Consider the following 20,771-nt stretch of genomic DNA (forward strand, 5'->3'; position numbering starts at 1 on the left):
AGAAGTCTTGGATACTGTTCAATAAACTTGTCACAAAATAAAGGCTGATGCTTTTAATGCTTTAACTGCACAAAAGTACGTCTTTGAGCTTAATACCACTTTTTGGGTTTTTTGTTTTTAACTCATGAAAATATTTATGCCTTTGGAAATGTGGATTTGGTGATTTTAGAGGTAAAAATTGTTGTGTATTCGTGTCTAATGCTGAAGTGTGGAAAGAAGAGGATGCCTTGGGATGGCAGGCAGGAAACTTGATTCTAGGGCAAATCTGTGGTATCTTCGTTTTCAGAATTTCATTTTATTGTGTGTGCTTTGCTAGCTAATGGCTTCGTTATGTGGATTTGGAAAACTTGAGTACCAGATACTCCTCCTCACCAGGAGTCTCCAAGGGGTCTGTGAACTCTCATTTTCAAATGCTGGTTGCAGTGGACAAGGGAAAAAGAAAGGCTTGGGGTAGACTCTTAATTTCACCTGCCTAAAGCTTGCTTTTGTATTCCTGTGTGGTGGGTTTGGTTAAGGTGGGAGCCAAAGCAGTTGCTGGTTCGTGACATCGCTCTTCTAGGTTCTTCCTTTCACATTTGTTCATCCTAGGGAAACTAGTAAAGAAAGTTGTCGTGGACTGCGATTTATTTTTTAAAAGGATGGGTTTGAGTTGCAAGAATTAGTGGGCTGTTCCCTACAAAGTTCTTGGGAAATGCTTTTAGTTCTTTCTTTATCACATAATAGTTTAGCTTTATTTGATTTTCCTGTTGTTTTAGTCTGAGCAGACAGTGTACCACTGAGCTACATGTGAGCTTAGACTAATACATTCCAGGTGGCAACTGAGTAGTTTTATTTATTACAGAGCTAGGGTCTCATTTATGTTGTCCATGCTAATTTAGATGGGTTTGAGTTCTTTACCCCATCAGCTTTTGGAGTAACTGGACAATAAGCATAGGCCACCTTGTCTGAGTCTTTTCAAAACTGATTCATGTTGAGTAAATATTTGAAAGATGACTTCAGTGGCATCAGCCCCCCCCCCACACACACACACAGAGTGTGGCCTTACCATCTGAAAGGGGTGGGCTCAGGAAAGGATCACTTCTATAATTCATTGTTTTCTGCTCTCTAGCATTTTACACAGAAAGCATATGTATACCCATCACTACTCTCCCCAAAATAGACTGTAGGGAATATGATAGGATCTAAATGTAGATCTTTTTTTTTTTTTTTTTTAAAGACAGGGTCTCACTGTGTATTCCTGGCTGTCCTGGAACTGTGGATTGTAGACCAGGCTGGTCTCGAACTCACAGAGATCCGCTTGCCTTTGCCCCCCAAATACTGGGATTAAAGGCACGTGCTACCACTCCCAGCTAAAGATTACATCTTTTTAGTATAAACTCTGAAAGCTCATGAAGGCTCACTGTAAGATAGTTTGAAGAGTACTATGGTAGCACATTTGCAGTAGGCATAGTTCTTGAAAAAGCCTTTTGTTTATAACAACATAAGCAAGTTCATCTATTAAATGCTAATTCTTAGTGTCCTCTTCTGGACTTTGTGGTATTTTGAGCTATGTTCTTTGTCTTGAGGGTCTCAAAAGCATCATTAAATTAGGTATGGCTCCTTTTCTGGATCAACATAAGCCACAATAAACAACCAAAGCAGCATACTGTAAATACACACTCTGCTACTGAAGAGTCCGGGAGAAATGACCCTGATGTAAACAGTCCAGCCTCAGATACAGGACAACACTTCAAAAATACTGAGGCTGTGTATTAGGGGAGAAAATCTCGTTAACCATGTCCTTGTATTTCTAGTGAGCCCCAAGGCCTCCCTCCATTGAAAGGTTAGGACATAAAATTTAGCAAATAAGTAGAGAAGTGGTGGTCTCCCCCTCCACCCCAACTCTGGCCTAGAGAACAATTTGTTTGAGTCTTTTCCTAGTCTGGAAGGAGGAAGAACAAGTACAGAGTATAGCAGCGGCCTAAATTCACCCCAGGAGGTCGCTGCCTGCTCTTGATGTTTCAGTCTCTGCTGCCACCACCACTTTTTTCCAGTCAGCTGGAAACCAGCGGATGAGTCTCAGTAGAGATAGTTGACTTGGAACTTTTGATTGCTAAGGGTAGTTACATGTGAGTCATATGAAACAAAAACCATATTGTGCTGTTAACTGTTTCACACTTAAAAGCTGGTCATTGTATATGCTTCTAATCCCAGCACTCTGAATCAGGCAGGGCTACACAGTGAGACCTTGTCTCCAGGGGGGAAAGAAAAGGATGGAGGAACACACATCAAACCATACAGCTGCTGGTTTCCTTATGTCTTGCTCCACTCTTGAGTTAGGCCTCCCTCCCCTACTTCACACTGTTAGCTTGCAAATGGGACAGGTGGCTGATAGAGTATCTCCCTTCAGCCGCGTGATCTATGGGACCAGCAATGTCCCTTGGCTATAGACTTGCTCAGGTGGCTATTGACTATACTAGCTCCCACTTTGCTGCTTTGGTGGGACTCAACTTCTGTTGATCTTCATACACTTATGTTTTCATGTAACTATAGCTTAGCCATAACTATATGTCCTAACATTTTTGTGCAGTGGTGTGTGCTGAGCACAACAGGACTTAATGGTGGGAAGGCAAGCAGAAAAATGCCTGTTTCTCAAGAGATTAGATTCTTACATTCTCACTCATAAGTGCTTAATTGTACTGAACTGAATGTACCACAGGAACTGTAAAGGCTTTCCTGGCCATTTGATGCAGATGGTCAGACAGTTAACACATGTGAAACTAGTTTGTGGTTACACTATAGTTTTCCAGACAGATGTTTAGAGAATAATCCTTAAGATCCTCCACATATCCCAACGAGGTGAATTGTTCCTGTGAGAAGTAGGAAAACATGCTCTATGAACAAAGATAGTTTACTTTTCCACAGGTGTTGGTTTGCTGTGCTCTTCAACTTCATGCACACTGGAGAGGCCATAATTTTTGACAGTGCCCTGGCCCTAGTGATGCTCAGGAAGATGGTCTGGTATTAACCTCACAACACCCCATATATAAAAGACACTGAATTTGTAAGTTGTAGCACGGGAAGATGGAGACAGAAATGACTTGAAGGTCACCTTTTCTGAGGTGACTTTTACCATACTATACTATAGTTTACTATACTATGTGCATTTGCTGTTTATATTTATCCCTTTAATGAAGTCCTATAAACATGGAGTCCCTCAAGTCCTCAGTTCCTGTTCCAGTGTTAGGGAGGTTGTGGTGGGTGGGTGTAGACTTCCTTTGCATCTGTGTATAAGGCTAGTAGGTAGAGGCCATGGAGAAGAGGCCATGGAGACACAATGAGGGACTGTCATGGCTATCTTGATCTAAGATTGGACAGAGAAGTCCCCTTTGGCCCCATCAGGTCTTGTGACCTATGTCCTCTGTTCTATAAAAGAGTCTAGTTTATCCTATCCAGTGGTAAGCATCTACAGTTCTGTGAATCCAGCTACTCCAGTCCTTTTGGAAATCTGAGTTTGACTCTGAAGAGAAGCTAAAAGCATGGAACTTCAGTTTGGCTGCTTTGTGACCCTCCCTTTTCCGTGTGGTGGAAGCCCCACATTGTCACTGTCATAGCCTGTCCCTGTCCTGGCCTTTGAGTCCTAAGGGTCCTCTGAGCACACGGAGCGAAAGTGGTGCTACACGAAGACCCAAAGACCCTTTGTGAGCACTGAAGGGGATAGTCGATATGCTGAAGGCATCACCAAACAACCCCAGTTTCCATCACCACTCCCGATTTATAGATAGGGAAATCGAAGCTTGCCGGAGGCCCTGTTGCTAGCACTGTTTGGATTGAAGTTTTTAAGCTCACTTTGTGGCCCAGGCTGGCCTTGGAAACAGTAGTCTTCCTCAGTGTTGGGATTACAGGCATGAGCTATGAACCTCTCAGCTATGAATGGAACTTTCATGGATGCTCAAATACTTCATAGAGAGCAAGTGTTGCTTGTTTCTCCCTGATCTGGGGAGGGGAGCGGGGCTCCAGTCACTAGTAGTATCCCCCAGTCTATTAGGCAAGAGCCTCCCTCAATGCTCATGGTTTTAGTTCCCCAACTCCAAGTAAACATGGAAAACAAAAGGACTATCTGCTAACTGGTCCTCGGGTATTGATCAGACAGGATTTTTGAAGTCTTCAGATGAAGTTTGGTATAGGATGTGTTCAGAGTCTCTGGGTGGAGAGAAACTCCATGGTAGAACAGTCCTGTCTTCCCTCCATATCCAGTTCTCTCTTTGGATAGTTTGTTTTTTTTTTTTTTTTTCTTCTCTGTGAATGGTCCGGCACAGGTGAGGTGTTGTTTGGCTTTGGGGCAGTCTTCAGCGATGTTGGAGTGGCTTTCAGACTTTCTTGGCCATCCCAGCACAAGATGGGAAACTGCTGTATTTCCCCACTTAGGTTTCCTGTGTGTGCACGCACAGTTCAAGCTTTGCAGTACTGACAGATTCTGTGTGGCACATGGGCTTCTTAGAAATACATGCTTCTGAATAAATCTCACTTTAAAATTTTAATTTATGAGCATAAGTTTATTAGTCCTGAGTCATGTATCAATGTAGAATGTCACGTAAGAACTTGGACTTAGTCATGATGGGACACACCTTTAATAACAGCACGTGGGAGACTGAGGCAAGAGGGATCTAGGGTAATAGGCCAGCCTGCTCTAAAGACTGTCTCAAAACGGAAGTATTTGGTTTGATTTGTGACCTGTGAGAAATGTTTGCTGATTTAAATGTGGAGACGCCTGAAATTAGAGGGAGACGAAGGGTAAGAAAACAAGTGCCTTCCCCATATCTCTCGAAGTGAGGAGGGAAGAACAGTGCTGTTAGTGGGCATAGTCTTTTTTGTTTCCTGGGAAAGGGTTGTTCGGTGGGTCGAGGTGCTTCGTTTGGGAGCCTCTGGAGGATTTCCTGATTGGCCTCAGACTCGATCCAGCATCTGTGAGCTGCTCCCTCTTGCCAAGGTAGGCAACAACAGGTGTGAGCATGGCCCAGTTGTCTGAAGGATGATGCTGCTACTCAGACTGACTGGCTCGGAGCCTCTGCCACTTCTGTAGGGTGACCTTGGGGAGGTAAAGGGAGCTCCGGATTGCAGGGTTGCCTAGTTCAGCTCTTGGGAATAAAGAAGCTCATGTAACTCCTGAGCTTAAAGGACTGATAGGTGAGTTTTAGGCCATCTGGTGTTGAGTTAGATGCAACTGAACCCAAGAGGAAAAAACTGTTCTTGGGTTTACAAAAAGCAGTCAGAGCCTGCTAATGCAGGAAAAAGAACAGCATTTAAAACAATGAAGCACACGGTTTTTATATTAGCAAAGAGAGTCCCTATCAGCAGTGTTTTGCAGGTAATCTATCTCCGGGGAAAAACAGGAGAGGCTTATAGCATTTAGTCTTTCCTTAAACTTAACAAGGCCACCTGCTCACATAATCCTTCAGATTCTTACAAGTCTGGTCGAGTACAGTGATGCCCGCTTCTCTGAAGTGCTTTGAGTTTCCATTGTATCTATATAGGTCTGTGGTGCCTAGCCACGATGTATTAGTGGGATTTGTGACCTATAATTAAGCATTTGGGAGGTAGAGGCAGAAAGAGAAGAACCGTCTTTGCCTTTTTTGCAAGTTGGAGGCCAGTGTGGGCTGTATGAGACCCTGCTATAGAAAGTGTCTCAGTGGGAAAGGAGGTTGAGAAACGTGGAGGAATACAGCTGTCCGTTATGGATTAGCTACAGTGCCTCCAGAGCAATGGAGTGCTGCGGGGGCGTGGGAAAGGCAGCGTGAATGAGTTAGTCTTGGAAGATGATGATGGGTGATACGCTGTCAATTCCAGCACAGGTCCTAGCTACTGTGTAACAAGAGCCTTGCACACATTTACATTAATCTTCAGGGCTAAATCATATTCCCCCTTAGAGCTGAGGTACCTGAGGCTTAATGATTTTGCCCAAACTGTAAGTCAGGACCCCATCTGGTGCAGTAGCGTCTGATGGGTAGGAAGAAGTGAGAGCAGTATTGAGAGTCTGCTGGCTATTGGGAAGTCCATACTTTTGTCTCCTTCATCAGATTGATAGTGAATATAAAAACTTCCAGAAGAGAAGGGAGTCTAGCTATAATCTAGAAAGTTCTAGGCCAGGCATGAAAGTGCACACCTTTAATCCCAACCCTTGGGGAGGCAAAGGCAGGTGGCTTCTGCAAGTTTGAGGCCAGTCTGATCAATATAGCGGGTTATAGGCCAGTCGGGGCCACATAGTGAGATTCTATCTCAAAAACAAAAAAACAAACAAAAACAAAACAAAAAAAACGAAGTTCTAAGGAGCACTTAAAAGTCCAAATATTTGTTCTAGTCTCACTCATTTCACTTAACAAACGTGGCCACAGCCAAATCCTGCCTTTCCTCTGCCTGGAGTCACAGAATGTGGGCTAGACAGTCAATCCCATTTTATTTATGATGTTGCAAATTATAAAAGCGAGGAGATGGGGGCTTTCATGTTTTGAGACACATTCCTTGTATAAGCTTAGGGTGGACCCAGACCTTCAGTCCTGCCTCTGCTGGGACTGCAGGTGTGCACTGCAGGGAGGCTCCTGCTTAAGAGAGGATCTATAACTATAGGGCTTAGAAAGCTCTGAGGTTGGCAGTGGGAGGAGAGGAAAATAACCAGTACAGGAGAGGAGAAAGGAATGAGATCCCTAAGTGACCATAAACAAGGCAGAGAAGGCTGGAGCTCTGCCCTCTAGGTTTTCCCATCTGTAGCTCTGTACTAGTTCCAATGGAAAGAGGAGACACCAGAGCTAACTGTCAGATGTGCCAGAAAACTCACCTCTCCGTTGATGGGTTTAGCATCAGACAAGTCTAAATTTAAATAACTCCTGAAGGTCCTTGGCTTATCCTACAATTGGTTTAACAGAAATTCTGTACACAAAGATCTAATAAGCGTACACCAAACCACTTAAATGATAAAATTTCTTATTCTTTTTTACGGTGGTATTTAAGGGGGTTGAAATGAAAGCCTCATCTGATTGAAATGGTACTATATGAAAAGTGAGTCTGAGAATGTAGCTGTTGACAGGGCACGGTGGCAAAGGCTGTAATCCCAGCACTCTGAAGCCAAAGGCAGGTTAGTGAATTTGAGGCCAGCCTAACCCACCTGAAAAGATGCTGTCTCAAGATAAGTGGTGTGTGTAGTTAGGAATAATAAACAGAGGTCAGAGGTGCAACAGGAGTTTTTAACCGTGGATTTCCAAGTAGGGATAGACTTAGAAGCCTTGAAAAAATTAATAATCCCATAAATTACAGGTAATTTAAAGGAACCTTGGCTCAAAAAGAAAACTAGCTATTGGTAGGTATTATGGTTTTCCCCTACAATCTCAGTGTTGGAGATGAAGGAGAATTGATAGTTGAGGCCAGCAAGGGCTACACAAGTCCTGTCGGGGCGGGGCTAGTGATGTACCTCAGAGGGAGAATGTTGGTGTCCGTGCACAGACTTGTGAGCTTTGTTTCCATATTTCTGAGACGGAATCCATGGCCCAAGCTGGCTGTGAGCCTCTAGTCTCCCATCCTCTCCCCCAATGATGGAAATATAGATGTGATTCTCAGTGCCGAGTGAGAACTTCAAACTTTTCTTTTTTTAAAGATTTATTTATTTATTATGTATACACATGTTTGACTGCAGGTCAGAAGAGGGCACCAGATCTCATTACAGGTGGTTGTGAGCCACCATGTGGTTGCTGGGAATTGAACTCAGGACCTCTGGAAGAGCAGTCAGTGCTCTCAACCTCTGAGCCATCTCTCCAGCCCTGAAAACCACAAATTTTTAAGTTTTTTTCCCTACATAGTAATAGTCCAACAAGAAAGAAAAGGGCCGTTCTGTGAGAAGAAAGAAATCAAAAATAGGAGACCTTGGTTGCACAGGAAGCCCTGATACTGAGCCTGGAAGCCAGGCCAACTTCGTAACAACAGAGTCAGGCCCTGTGTTACTTTCCACACAGCGGGCCCACAGTATATGGTTGGAATGAAGCGCAGACCCTTTTTATGACTCAACTGACCCATCGTTTCCTGGAATTCTGTAGCTTTCCTCAGTCACACCCACTTCTCTCTTGGGTGAGGAGGAGGACAACAAAGATTAGGTTTTGCCTATTCTTTCTTTTCTGTTTGTTTTTTAAAATAGGGGTTTCTCTGTGTAGCTTTCACTGTCCTGGAACTTGCTCTGTAGACCAGGCTGGCCCTGAACTCAGAGATCTGCATCTCTGAGTGCTACCACCTTTGGCAGTTTCTGCCTATTCTAAAACTAATTAATAAAATCAATATATTTCACCCTTTAGATTTATACAGATTTCAGATATTAATAATCTGTTTTGTTGCTGATTGGTTTTTTAATAAGCATAACTATCCTCCTATTTGATGGACACTAGGAATTTTTCAAGTTTTAGGCTATAATGAATAAGGCTGCTGTGAGCATTCTTAATAACACTTTGCGAATGAATGTATAGTGTTTTCATTTCTAGATTAAAATCTGAGGTGGAATTGCACTTGGCTAGGTATAGATCTGGCTTTCTGACAGACTTGTCAGGCTGTTTTTCATTCAAGGTGACACATTTAATACTCTCACCAACTCTAAGAATCATGTATCCTTTGCCAGTGTTTGACCTTGTTGGTCTTACACTTAGCCCCTGGCAGCTTTGTAACTACCCCATTGTAAGGGTCTGTTGATTTGGTTTTGGTTTGTTTCTTTTTCTTTTTCTTTTCCTTCCTTCCTTCCTTCCTTCCTTCCTTCCTTCCTTCCTTCCGTCCGTCCTTCCGTCCTTCCGTCCTTCCATCCTTCCTACCTTCCTTCCTTTCTTCTTCTTCTTTTTTTTTTTTTTTGAGACAGGGTTTCTCTGTGTAGCCCTGGCTGCCCTGAAACTCAGAGCTCCACCTGTTTGTGCCTCCAAGTGCTGGGATTACAGGCGTCACCACCACCTGGCACCACTGGTTGTATTTTGCATTTCCCTAGTTACTTACGCTGTGGATCATTTCACAAGCTTATTTCTTGTTTGTGTTTTATGAAGCATCTTCGAATCTTCCGTGTTTATTTAAATTGGTTCTCATTAAAACAGAACTGTAGTCGTCCTGCATTAAAATTTCGTCTTACGGTTTGGTTTTTTAGTTTATTTTTAGTGTGGGTTTGAACCCAGGGATGTGTGTACACTAGGCAAAACTCTTATCACTAAGCTACATCTTCACAATTCAGTAGTTAAAAGAGCAGGAAAGGGAAGGTTTGTTGCTGTACATTAATTCAAATGAAAAAGGGCCTGAAGTGAAGAGTTCCTGTTCATCAGACAGCTGAGCGGCGGCTTTGCGCATTGAATACTAGTACTGGGCACATAGAGAAAGTACTTGGTGGCAGTTTGAAGGGGCCCCCAATTTAATGGAGGGGAGAGAAAGAATTCTGCTGTTGTAATTTCAGCACTAATGCAGTTACTAAATATTTACTGAGTGTCTATTATAAGAGGGTACCAAAGATACAGAAAACTAGACGGGGTTCCTACTCTTATTACATAGCTTGCTGTCCAGTAGAGGAACGTATGGTATAAAGGCCCTGAGATGGAGACTGGAATTGACACTGTGGATGTGGATGTAGATTACAAAGGACAGCCATGTGGGAACACTTGAGTAGCTGGATGACTGTTTACACATGGGTTAAATCCCTGTGTGGGTTCCAGGGATCAAACTCAGGTATGATGGCAAGCACCTTTCCCCACTACGCCATATTGCCAGCCACAGGATATTGGTGTTTTGTGTTGTTTTGTTTTTAATTTTGTGTCCTTGTGCATGTCGGTGTGTGGGTTTATGCATGTGATTGCAGTGCCTGTGGATGCCAGAAGAGGGCATTAGATTCCTTGGAGCCAGAGACATGGTGCCTGTGTGTAAGCTGCCTGATTTGGGTGCTGGGAACTGAACTCTGGTCCTCTGGAAACACAAAGGGCTCTTAACCAGTGAGCCATCTCCCTTGCTCTCAAGCTTAGGGTTTTATATTGAATAATTTTATGTTGAATGTATTGGGAAGCTATCCCAGAGTTTTAAACAGAGAAATGACATGATCTGGTTTTCATTTAGCTAATAAACAGAAATGGCTGCGTGGTTGCAAAAAGAATGACAAGGAAGCCACTACAGTGGTATCCTACTGGGCAAGAATTTCTAAGGGGAGTCACGGCCAACCAGAGCCATGGGTGACAAGATGTTCATTATGTAGGACATTGGTTCTCACGTTCTGTCTATTTAGTTGATAGGAGCTAAGGGAAGTGGCTGACGAAGAATGGCCTTACAATTTGAGCTAGAGAATGCAGGGCTAACTATCACACTGCTACACAATGCTGTAGAAATTCTCCCTCAGGAGTGGAACAAAATAGCTTGCTAGAGAGTTGTTGAGACTGTGGAAGTTGGCTAGGTGAGGCAGTACCAAGGAGCAGAAACCTGTGAGGGTAAGAAATGCAATGGCTTGAAGGTTCTTGAACTGGCTGGAATAAAAAAGTATTGGGCTTCAAATGTATAATATAAAAAACTATACAGAAGTGTATAGATTATAATAACCCAGGCATGGTGATGCATGCCTATAATCCCAGTACTCACATGGGAAAGGTAGGAGGATCTAGAATTTTTTTTTTTTTTTTTTTGAGACAGGGTTTCTCTGTAGCTTTGGAGCCTGTCCTGGACTAGCTCTGTAGACTAGGCTGGCCTCAAACTCAGAGATCCACCTGCCTCTGCCTCCCGAGTGCTGGGATTACAGGCATGTGCCACTATCGCCTGGCGGAGGATCTAGAATTTAAGGTCATTCTCATCTGCAAAGTCATTGGAGGCCAGCCTGGGTTACATGAAACTCTATCTCAAAATATACAAGGTGTAGGTGTGTGTGTGTGTGTGTGTGTGTGTATGTGCACGCGCATGCGCACGCGCGCATGCACATATTCTGTTTGTGTATTAATTACTATATACAAGTATTCAGATCTATTGGATATACACTTTCCTGAGAAATACATGTTTAAAACTGGGTTATACTCCTGCTGATTTTACAATCTAGTGCTTTCAAATAATGCAGACACATAGTTCTATCTGGTTGGGCTGCCATTCAGCATTCTTTTGTGTGTTTGGTAGTGAGCCCAGCCCTACCTAGCTAATGCACCTTTGAGCTACCTTGAGTTTTAGGCCTTTTTGTTGTTAAAACAGTAGTGAAATGAGTAGGAAGCTGCCTCAGAGAGCACGAGGTGACAAATGTGGAATTCAGATTATGATATGGCATAAACTGTGGTCTGTTGAACCTCTAAGGGAGTCATCTGGAAGGCCGGAAGTGTGCAGGCCTCTTGTAGGAGCAACTTTAGAACACTGGACCTGGCAATCAGAGTACTGGAATATGGATCCTGGGGAAGCAGGAGGCCTACCTACCGGGTGGGAGTGAGGATACAAACAGTTGACTTAGTTTGGCTACAGACTTTTGAATGATGAGTAGTGGAATTTTCATCATTCATTTGAGCAGGGGCTCAAGTGCTGTGGGTGATTCTAAAAGTTTTATCAATGTGGGTACTGTATTCTGGGTGACAGATGGTTGCCTGGAATGCACAAGATCCTAGTCAATTCCCAGTACCATAAAACAACAAACGAGGCTTAGGGGACCATCGTGAAATGATGTGGATGGGAGGAGAAGGGGTTGATTGAGGGTTAATAATAGGGATCTCAAGGCTGGAGACATCCCAGGAAGTCCTGCTAGGTAGGAAGCTGGGCTGCTGAGGCAATTCCAGTGAGAATCTTGCACGCCTGTGGATCGTCATGGGCTGTAGGAGGAACTACGTTGTAGTCATTATGGTGATTCATGCAAAGTGATGATTCTGATGAGGAAAAAGGTGAATTGGAGAGGTTTGGGGCTGCTTGACTTTGGAGACAAAAGCTAGTCAGTCTGAGACTTGGTCCTGGAGATGGCCTTTTGGATTTCCTGCAACAGGCATATCTAGGTACTTGAGATAGAGCAGTGCACAGATAAATTCTTCACACAGCTTACATTCTGGTAGACTGTAACAAAAATATGAATAATGAGTTGGGTACTGGTATGAAAGCAGTAATGGAGTCTGTGATGTGGCAGTGGTGATTGGAGTTCAAGTGGCAGGTAAGACTCCACATGGCGAGATGTGATGATGAGTAAGAACCTTGCAGGAGGGGGAATAGTCATGTGGGTGATAAAACCACAAAAAGCAGCCCGGGACTGCGGGCTTTGGACTGGGATCCGGTGGGCTTGAGGAATGGCGAGGTCAGAATGAGTGGCAAGAGAATCGCCAGGTGAGCTTGGAGGGACCGAGATTTTCCAGATCCTACATCAGACTGCTGTACAGCTTGTACGGTTTCCACGAGTGGTGGTTCTCAGTGGGACAGCAGAGGATTGTTTTGTTATTTATTTTAAAGTGTGTGTATGTGTCTATGGACTAAATATATGGGCCAGAGGCATTGGATCCCCCTTGAGCTGGAGTTGTAGGCAGGTGTGAGCCACCCAACATGGGTGCCAGGAATTGAACTCAGGTCTCTGCAAGAGGAAAATTATTCTCTTAACTGCTGAGTCACTTCTCAAGCGCTTTTGTTTGCTTTGAGTCAGGATCTCCTGTAACCAAGGCTAACTTCATACTAACTGTATACAGCTCAGGCTGGCCTGGAATTCTTGTTCCTTGTGTTTGGCCTCCTGGAGATAGAGTTACAGTGTGAGCCACAACTTTGCATTTTTTTGTCTGTTTGGTTTTTGAGACAGAATTTCACTTTGTAGCCATGGGTAGCCTGGAACTCTGCATGTTATCTAAGGTGGCCCTTGGACTTAGAGCAGTCCTGCTTCTGCTTCCTGTGTGCTATGATTATAGGCAGTGCCACCAAGCCTGGCGTGACTGTTTTGCCAGGATAAATTTGGTTGCTATATTAATAGCCTGTTGGGGTGGAGATAGGAAGTGGAAGTAGGGAAGCACAGGTTAAGAGACCAGCTGGAGACTGTTGCTGTTTCTGGGCAACGTATATAGCGGCTTCGACTAGATCATGACATGGGAATGGAGAGAAGTAGACGTGAACAGCTGATTAGAGATTAGAAAAGTCAATGGATGGGATGGATCCCAACTTGCAAGAGGTAGGGCCCCGGAGTTGGGATGCATCGTTATCAGCAGAGGCTTTTGGGGAGCAATATCTAGACAGTGGCTCCACTGGAGACTGTTGGAATTGAAATGTGGCCTGGTTCTGACTTTGGGGCAGGCGCTAAGAGAGCAGAGTGAGATTGGCCATTCTCTGCAGTGGTGAGGGCTCAAGTCCAGGGTCAGGACAGCATGGTGACAGTAATTTGGAGCCCAAGTTTGTCATCACAGCCGTGTGCTATGCTGTTGAGCTCACTTAAGGCTTAGGCTGTGGAGGCTGCCCGTGTAAAGCCGACAGCTTTCCTGGGCTGGGAACTATCATCAGTGAAAGATGGAGGAGAGCCCCTGATGCTTGACCCAGCTCTTTCCCCCACCCAGATGGCCCACTGTGTGACCTCGGTTCAGCTGTCCGTTTCCTGTGACCATCTCATTGACAAGGATATCGGCTCCAAGTCTGACCCACTCTGCGTCCTTTTACAAGATGTGGGAGGGGGCACCTGGGCTGAGGTGAGATGGACCTTGAAGATTATGGTCATTGAGGAGGGTAGGATTATGTTTTGGGGTGACAGGTTTGTAACTGATGCTTAGTGGCCTCTTCCCACAGCTTTGCCGGACTGAGCGAGTCCGGAACTGCTCAAGCCCCATGTTCTCCAAGACTCTGCAGATTGAGTACCACTTTGAGACTGTCCAGAAGCTACGCTTTGGAATCTATGACATAGACAACAAGACACCAGACCTGGGGGATGATGACTTCCTAGGGGGAGCTGAGTGTTCCCTAGGTCAGGTATGTAGGGTCAGGGATTAAGAAGTGCACCATGAAGTAACCTGGTTGGATGTGCCAGTCATGTGAGACCTAACCCCGTCTGAGGTCCTGAAGCCTCTCTCACCTCATTTTTCCCCAGATTGTGTCCAGCCAGACTCTTACTCTACCCTTGATGTTGAAGCCGGGGAAGCCTGCCGGCCGGGGAACCATCACCGTAAGGAATAAAGCCTGGGCTGGGAAGCAATTTATGTGATGGATAATTCATGAGGTGATATAGTCCTCTCTACTCAGGTTTCAGCCCAGGAGTTAAAGGACAGTCGTGTAGTAACCATGGAGGTGGAAGCTAGAAACCTAGATAAGAAGGTGTGTCTGCTGGAAGGAGCCCCTGGGGATCCAAGAATGAAGGGGACAGAGGGCTGACACTGTGGCTATCTTTCTGAGTCTTATAACTGGGGTCTCTGACATCGGCAGGACTTCCTAGGAAAATCTGATCCGTTCTTGGAGTTCTTCCGACAAGGTGATGGGAAGTGGCACCTGGCATACAGATCTGAGGTGTGGTTCCTGGTGTTGGTTGGCCTGGCATAGGAAGGAGAGAATCTCCAGGGTTTGTTGTTAGCAAGTTTAGGAACTGAGGGAGAAAGACTGTTTGTGGGTAGGAGAAGTTGGGCCTCTTCGTGGGCCAGGCCAGAGCTCACTATCCTCTACCTCAGGTAGTCAAGAACAACCTCAACCCTACATGGAAGCGCTTCTCAGTTCCTCTTCAGCATTTCTGCGGTGGGGACCCCGGCACACCCATCCAGGTGAGGAGTTTACCTTAATAGACTGATCAAGGGAACAGATCCTGGGAAGGGACTTATTGCCTGCTTTGTGTCTCCTTTATACATACACACACCCTCTCTCAGGTACGCTGCTCAGACTATGACAGTGACGGGTCACATGATCTCATTGGTACATTCCATACCACCTTGGCCCAGCTTCAAGCAGTCCCGGTAACTGTTGACTGTTTACAGTGCTTTGGTGGGCCTAGAAGGCTGCTGCCCAGGGGGAAGTCTGGCCAGTGCGGCTTAGGTCCTTGGCTGATGCTGTGGTGGTTTCCTCCTTCCCACCAGGCTGAATTTGAATGTATCCACCCTGAGAAGCAGAAGAAAAAGAAAAGTTACAAGAACTCTGGAACTGTTTGTGTCAAGCGTTGCCGGGTAAGATGGTAGCCCATGTGACCCACGCTCTGAGTTCTGAGCTTTTCTAGCCACATGCTATTAGCCACAGCCTAACCCTGGTTTCACTTGCAGGTTGAAACAGAGTATTCCTTCCTGGACTATGTCATGGGAGGCTGCCAAATCAACTTTACTGTAAGTTGCTGTCCTAGAGGCAAGTGAACAGGCCTTAAGGCTAAGGTAGCCTTACCTCCATTCTTGGTCTCTCCCCAGGTGGGTGTGGACTTCACTGGTTCCAATGGGGACCCGTCCTCTCCTGATTCCCTGCACTATCTGAGCCCTTCGGGAGTCAACGAGTATCTGACAGCACTGTGGAGTGTGGGCAGCGTGGTTCAAGACTATGACTCGTGAGTTCTAGGTTCTGGCCAACCCTGCGCCCTATACACTTCTCAGCCTCTGGACTCAGAATCTCTTCTCTGCTTCTTTCACAATTCACTGTCCCCCACAGAGACAAACTGTTTCCAGCATTTGGATTTGGGGCCCAGGTACCTCCTAATTGGCAGGTAAGCTCTCTTCTTCCTTCTATTCTCGTTTTTTTAGTATCAGGATCCTAATCCCAGAGTCTGTGGTAAATTTATTTATTGCTTGGCCTCCAGCTACAAGGAGAGATATGGGAATCCTGTTCTTGCAGGCAGGTATACAGCAAGTGCAGGGCCAAATTGCTCCTGGAGGAACCTGCCATATATCAGAATGCCCTTGTTTTGATTGTGTTTTGGGGGCTTTATCCCAGGGCCTGATAAACATGCACTCTACCAACTACAGTTGAGTCCCTTAAGAGTGTGCTGTTTCATGGCACAGAAAGGTCTGGGGGCGGTGGTTAACCTACAGAGAGGGCTCAGCAGTTGAACGCTTGCTGCTCCTCCAGATGACCAAAGTTCAGTTCCCAGTTACCCACATAAAATGGTTAGCTACCTGTAACTCGGCTCCAAAGAGAATCCAATACATATTTCTGATCACTTTGGTCGTGCACACACACAAGCAGACATCAATAAAAAGTCTTAGCCGGGCATGGTGGTGTAGACCTTTAATCCCAGGACTCAGGAGGCAGAGGCAGACCAATCTCTGTGAGTTCAAGGCCAGCCTGGTCTATGTAGTAAGTTCCAAGACAGCCAGGTCTACATAGTCCTTGTCTGGGGGCTAAAAAATGGTGTGTAAGTGGGGGGTGACTGAGGATGCTAAAAAGGAGGGGAAGGTAGGGAGGAAGATTCTCATTTTTTCTCTTTTTATTTGTTTCTTTTTTTTGTTCTGGCTGGCCTAAGTGTACAGAGAACCCATTGCCTCTCTGTTCTGGGATTAAAACTGCGTCCTCCTACACCTATCCTTTTTTGTTTTTTCCTTTTTGAAATAGATCTCACTTTATAACTCCAACTCGGTTTAAACTTGCAATTTTCTAGTCTTTGCCTCCTGTGTGCTAAATTTAGAGGTTTGTAACCCATACCTGGTTCAGTCATTTTCATTTTGCCCTCAGGTCTCACATGAATTTGCCTTGAACTTCAATCCCAGTAATCCCTATTGTGCAGGTAATTCCTGATTCTGCAGTATGAAACAGTTCCACCCCACAGGAGTGAGCTTTCATGGGGAGAGAAGATGAGGGGCTAGAGCTAGCCCAGTGGAGTTGAGTTCGTCTTATTACTGAAATGATGTGAGGCAAGTTGCTTGCCTCTGTGTGCTTTGGTTTTAAAATAAAACTAAGATTTCCTGGGCCTAGTGGCAAAGCTCTGTATTCCCAGCTACTTAGGAGGCTGAGGCAAGAGAATCAGAAATTCAAGGCCTGCCTGAGTAACTTGGTCTCAAATGAAAAGATGGAAAAGGGCTGTGGGGGCTGTCATTGACTTTGCTGTGCTAAGGATGGAATCCAGAGCTTTATATATCCCAAGTAAGCACTCTCACTGGTCACATCACCCCGAGCTTTTTTGTAAAGACCCAAGATTTGGGGCTGGAGAGATGACTCAGCAGTTAAGAACACTGACTGCTCTTCCATAGGACCTGGGTTTAATACTTAGCACCCACATGGCAGCCCACAGCGATCTGAAACTCTAGTTTCAGGGGACCTGACACCTTCACATAGATACACATACAGGCAAAACACCAATGCACACAGCCCTTTTCCCTAAATACTTCAAGTATGTTTCTTAAAATCAAGGACATTTTTTATTTATGTTTGTTTGTTTATTTTTCTGTTATCACCTTGATACAGTATAAATTCTTATCCTAATAGTGAAATGCTTGATTGAGGCTTGCCCAGTAACTGAGTAAAACCAAAACTTATTATAAGCCTCAGTCATCCTAGGGTCGTCCCCCCTGCTATATATCCTGGTTCTGTGGGTTGCAGTCTGATTGTTCTTTGCTTTATATCTAGAATCCACTTATGAGTGAGTACATACCATGTTTGTCCTTCTGGGTTTGGGTTACCTCCCTCAGGATGATTTTTTCTCGTTCCATCCATTTGTCTGCAAATTTCATACTGTCATTGTTTTTCTCTGCTGAGTAGTACTCCATTGTGTATATGTACCACATTTTCTTAATCCATTCTTCAGTTGATGGCATCTAGGTTGTTTCCAGGTTCTGGCTATTATGAAAAGTGCTGCTATGAACATAGCTGAGCATGTGTCTTTGTGGTAAGACTGAGCATTCCTTGGGTATATGCCCAAGAATGGTATGGCTGGGTCTTGAGGTAGATGAATTCCCAATTTTCTGAGAAACCGCCATACTGACTTCCACAGTGGTTGTACAAGTTTGCATTCCCACCAACAGTGGAGGAGTGTTCCCTTTGCTCTGCATCCTCTCCAACATTGACTGTCATTAGTGTTTTTGATCATAGTCATTCTTACAGGTGTAAGGTGGCATCTCAGAGTCATTTTGATTTGCATTTCTCTGATTAAGGATGTTGAACATTTCTTTAAATGTCTTTCAGCTATTTGTGATTCTTCTTTTGGGAATTTTCTGTTTAGCTCTTTAGCCCATTTTGTAATGGATTGTTCGGTATTTTGATGTCTAGTTTCTTGAGTTCTTTATATACTTTGGAGATCAGTCCTCTGTCAGATGTGGGGTTGGTGAAGGTCTTTTCCCATTCTGTAGGCTGTCTTTTAAATAATTCTATGTTACTAGAAATAGGAGCTAGGCCCTTGTATATGCTGCATAATTTGCTTTACCAGAGAGCTATATCCCAGCCCCTTATTACTTGTATTAAATTTTCATTAGCATGTGATTATTTCATTTTTTTTTTTTGCATTTGAGTCAGGTTTGAGTCAGGTTCTTGTTATAGCTGACACTAGTCTCAAACAGATCTTTGTTTCCACCTCAGCTGCTGAGATTGTAAGCCCATGCTATCTGCATACATGTGTGTCTTCTCATCACTCCTGGTCCTCCCTCATCCACCTCGGTCCCCTCCTGTGTAGTACCCCAATCTGCTTCATGTCGCATATTTCATTATCCCATTGCATTTTTTTTTTTGTTTGTTTTGTTTTGTTTTGTTCTTTGAGACAGGGTTTCTCTGTGTAGCCCTGGCTGCACTGGAACTCACTTTGTAGACCAGGCTGACCTCAAACTCAAGAGATCCACCTGCCTCTGCCTCCTGAGGGCTGGGTTCAAAGATGTGCACCACCACCTCCCGACTCAGAAAATAAAGAACTCTTACTCTGGGTTTTAATTGAAGATACTATTTATATCAAGTGCTGTCTTCTTTGCCCTAGTTTAATTTGTTGGAATGTGCTGTGTCTTGAGAGATGAGGGTAAAGTAAAATATTTCCAGGTTTCCACATCTAGGCCTAGATGGGCAGGTGTAAGGTCTAACTTTGTCCTGAGGTCTAAGGTCTACAACTTACAGCATTTTCTGCTGTTCTTTGTAGGCATCCAGGGCATTGTAGACGCCTACCGTCAAGCGCTGCCCCAAGTCCGTCTTTATGGCCCTACCAACTTTGCACCCATCATCAACCACGTGGCTAGGTTTGCTGCCCAGGCTGCACAGCAGAGGACTGCCTCGGTAAGAGCTGGGGATAGCTGTGGCACTGAGGTGGCGAGGACTCGATGTATAATGAGGGGTATCTCGTCAGTGGGGATGTGTAGCCGGTTTGTTGGGAGGGGTTGGGAAAGAGGATTTGCCTCGGTATAGGAATGAACTTGTCCCTAGCAATACTTCGTACTGTTGCTTTTGACTGACGGCGCTGTGACTGATGTGGAAGCCACATGTGAGGCTGTGGTCCAAGCCTCAAAGCTGCCCATGTCTGTGATCATTGTGGGCGTGGGTGGTGCTGACTTTGAGATCATGGAGCAGCTGGATGCTGATGGTGGCCCTCTTCGTACACGCTGTGGAGAAGCAGCTGTCCGTGACATAGTGCAGTTTGTGCCTTACCGACGATTTCAGAATGTGAGTAGGGGAAGAGTTTGTAGGGTTTGGGAGCAGGGTTGAGGTCAGGTAGATAAAGCTTTTTCATCAAAGTCTGGCAAGGTTGAGTTTGGGACAAAGTGTAGACCCTGGGAGACTATCAGGCCCTTGTTGACTTTGCCTTCTTCTCCTGACAGGCTCCACGGGAGACACTGGCACAGACTGTACTTGCAGAAGTGCCCACTCAGCTGGTTTCCTACTTCAAAGCCCAAGGTTGGGCCCCATTAAAGGCACCTCCAGCTCCAGCCAAGGGCCCTGCACAGCCCCCTGAGGCATAGGTCCCCTTGGAGAATAGGCTATGGTCAGTCTACTTCAGCCTGCACCATCCTCTGGGTCATGAACTAACCCTGCACATTCTTCCCACTTTATAGTTGATACTTTTATACTTGCTTCTGCTATTGCTGCTCTTGACCTACCTACCTGTCCCTGACACCATTTCATTCAGGAAAGATGAGTATAAAGATTACCCCTTTTGCAGGTTACAGACTGGTATAGATAGCCTTGCTTTCTTTGGCCTTGAGTCTTAGTCTGTTGACCTTGGGCTTGTTGAGTGAAAGGTCCCTTTGGTCTGATAACCCTATCCAAGCAAATTGGGTCTATTCACTCCAGAAGCTACTTTGAAAACACAAAGCTTGACTATAAAGTAAGTGTATGCTTGTCCCTGAGCTGAGCTGGGCACATGGACAAGGTGGAAGGTGCTAGGCCTCATGAGAGAGAGATACACTTCACAGCAGAGTGAGGGCTGTTAGACCTCTTATGCTAGCTTTCTTCCTTTATGGTTTTGGGGAACACTTGTTGTGTAGCCCAGACTTGCCTGCAGTTTACCATCCTGTCTCAACCTGGAATTATAGGCATGTGCTACCATGTCTGGTTTACAGTCCTAATTTTTTTTTTTATTTGACATAAGATCTCATATAGCAGCTGGGTGGTGGCGCATGCCTTTAATCCTCGTTCTTGGGAGGCAGAGGTAGGTGGATCTCTGTGAGTTTGAGGTCAGCCTGGTCTACAGAGTGAGTTCCAGGACAACCAGGGCTGTTACAACAGAGAACCCCTGTCTTGATTTAAAAGGGTCTTGTAGCTCAGGCTGGTCCTATATGGGTAGCCAAGGATGACTTGAATTCCTGGTCCTCCTACCCCCACCTCCCAACTGCTAGGATTATAAGCATGTCCACCGTGTCCAGCTTAATACCTTTTTATATTATCAGGGATTGAACATGCATGTTCATTGTGGGACACTTTATAGGAGGGACACATGTTAACTACACTGCCCAGGCTGGCTTCAGATTCTTTGT

General features: G+C 44.9%; 1 protein-coding gene across 9 annotated transcripts in view; it reads left to right on the plus strand.

Annotated features, from left to right (window-relative positions):
• Nucleotides 1-20,368, plus strand: part of Cpne1 (copine 1) — a 39,348-nt gene extending 18,980 nt beyond the window's left edge. For 7 of the 9 annotated variants that reach the window (XM_036183347.1, XM_036183349.1, XM_036183348.1 and 4 more), the window contains 15 exons: nucleotides 13,497-13,625; nucleotides 13,723-13,902; nucleotides 14,021-14,095; nucleotides 14,173-14,244; nucleotides 14,353-14,433; nucleotides 14,592-14,681; nucleotides 14,784-14,870; nucleotides 14,991-15,077; nucleotides 15,171-15,230; nucleotides 15,309-15,442; nucleotides 15,544-15,598; nucleotides 16,564-16,615; nucleotides 18,944-19,077; nucleotides 19,225-19,461; nucleotides 19,617-20,368. In XM_036183347.1, the coding sequence (XP_036039240.1) occupies nucleotides 13,497-13,625; nucleotides 13,723-13,902; nucleotides 14,021-14,095; nucleotides 14,173-14,244; nucleotides 14,353-14,433; nucleotides 14,592-14,681; nucleotides 14,784-14,870; nucleotides 14,991-15,077; nucleotides 15,171-15,230; nucleotides 15,309-15,442; nucleotides 15,544-15,598; nucleotides 16,564-16,615; nucleotides 18,944-19,077; nucleotides 19,225-19,461; nucleotides 19,617-19,757 (1,614 nt within the window). In that variant the 3' untranslated portion in view covers nucleotides 19,758-20,368. Of the gene's footprint in view, nucleotides 1-13,496; nucleotides 13,626-13,722; nucleotides 13,903-14,020; nucleotides 14,096-14,172; nucleotides 14,245-14,352; nucleotides 14,434-14,591; nucleotides 14,682-14,783; nucleotides 14,871-14,990; nucleotides 15,078-15,170; nucleotides 15,231-15,308; nucleotides 15,443-15,543; nucleotides 15,599-16,563; nucleotides 16,616-18,943; nucleotides 19,078-19,224; nucleotides 19,462-19,616 lie in introns of those variants that run through there. The other 2 variants (XM_036183354.1, XM_036183346.1) reach the window with 2 other exon arrangements.
• The last annotated feature ends 403 nt before the right edge of the window (nucleotides 20,369-20,771 follow it).

Source organism: Onychomys torridus, chromosome 4 (genome assembly GCF_903995425.1).
Source record: "Onychomys torridus chromosome 4, mOncTor1.1, whole genome shotgun sequence".
Lineage (NCBI taxonomy): Eukaryota > Metazoa > Chordata > Mammalia > Rodentia > Cricetidae > Onychomys > Onychomys torridus.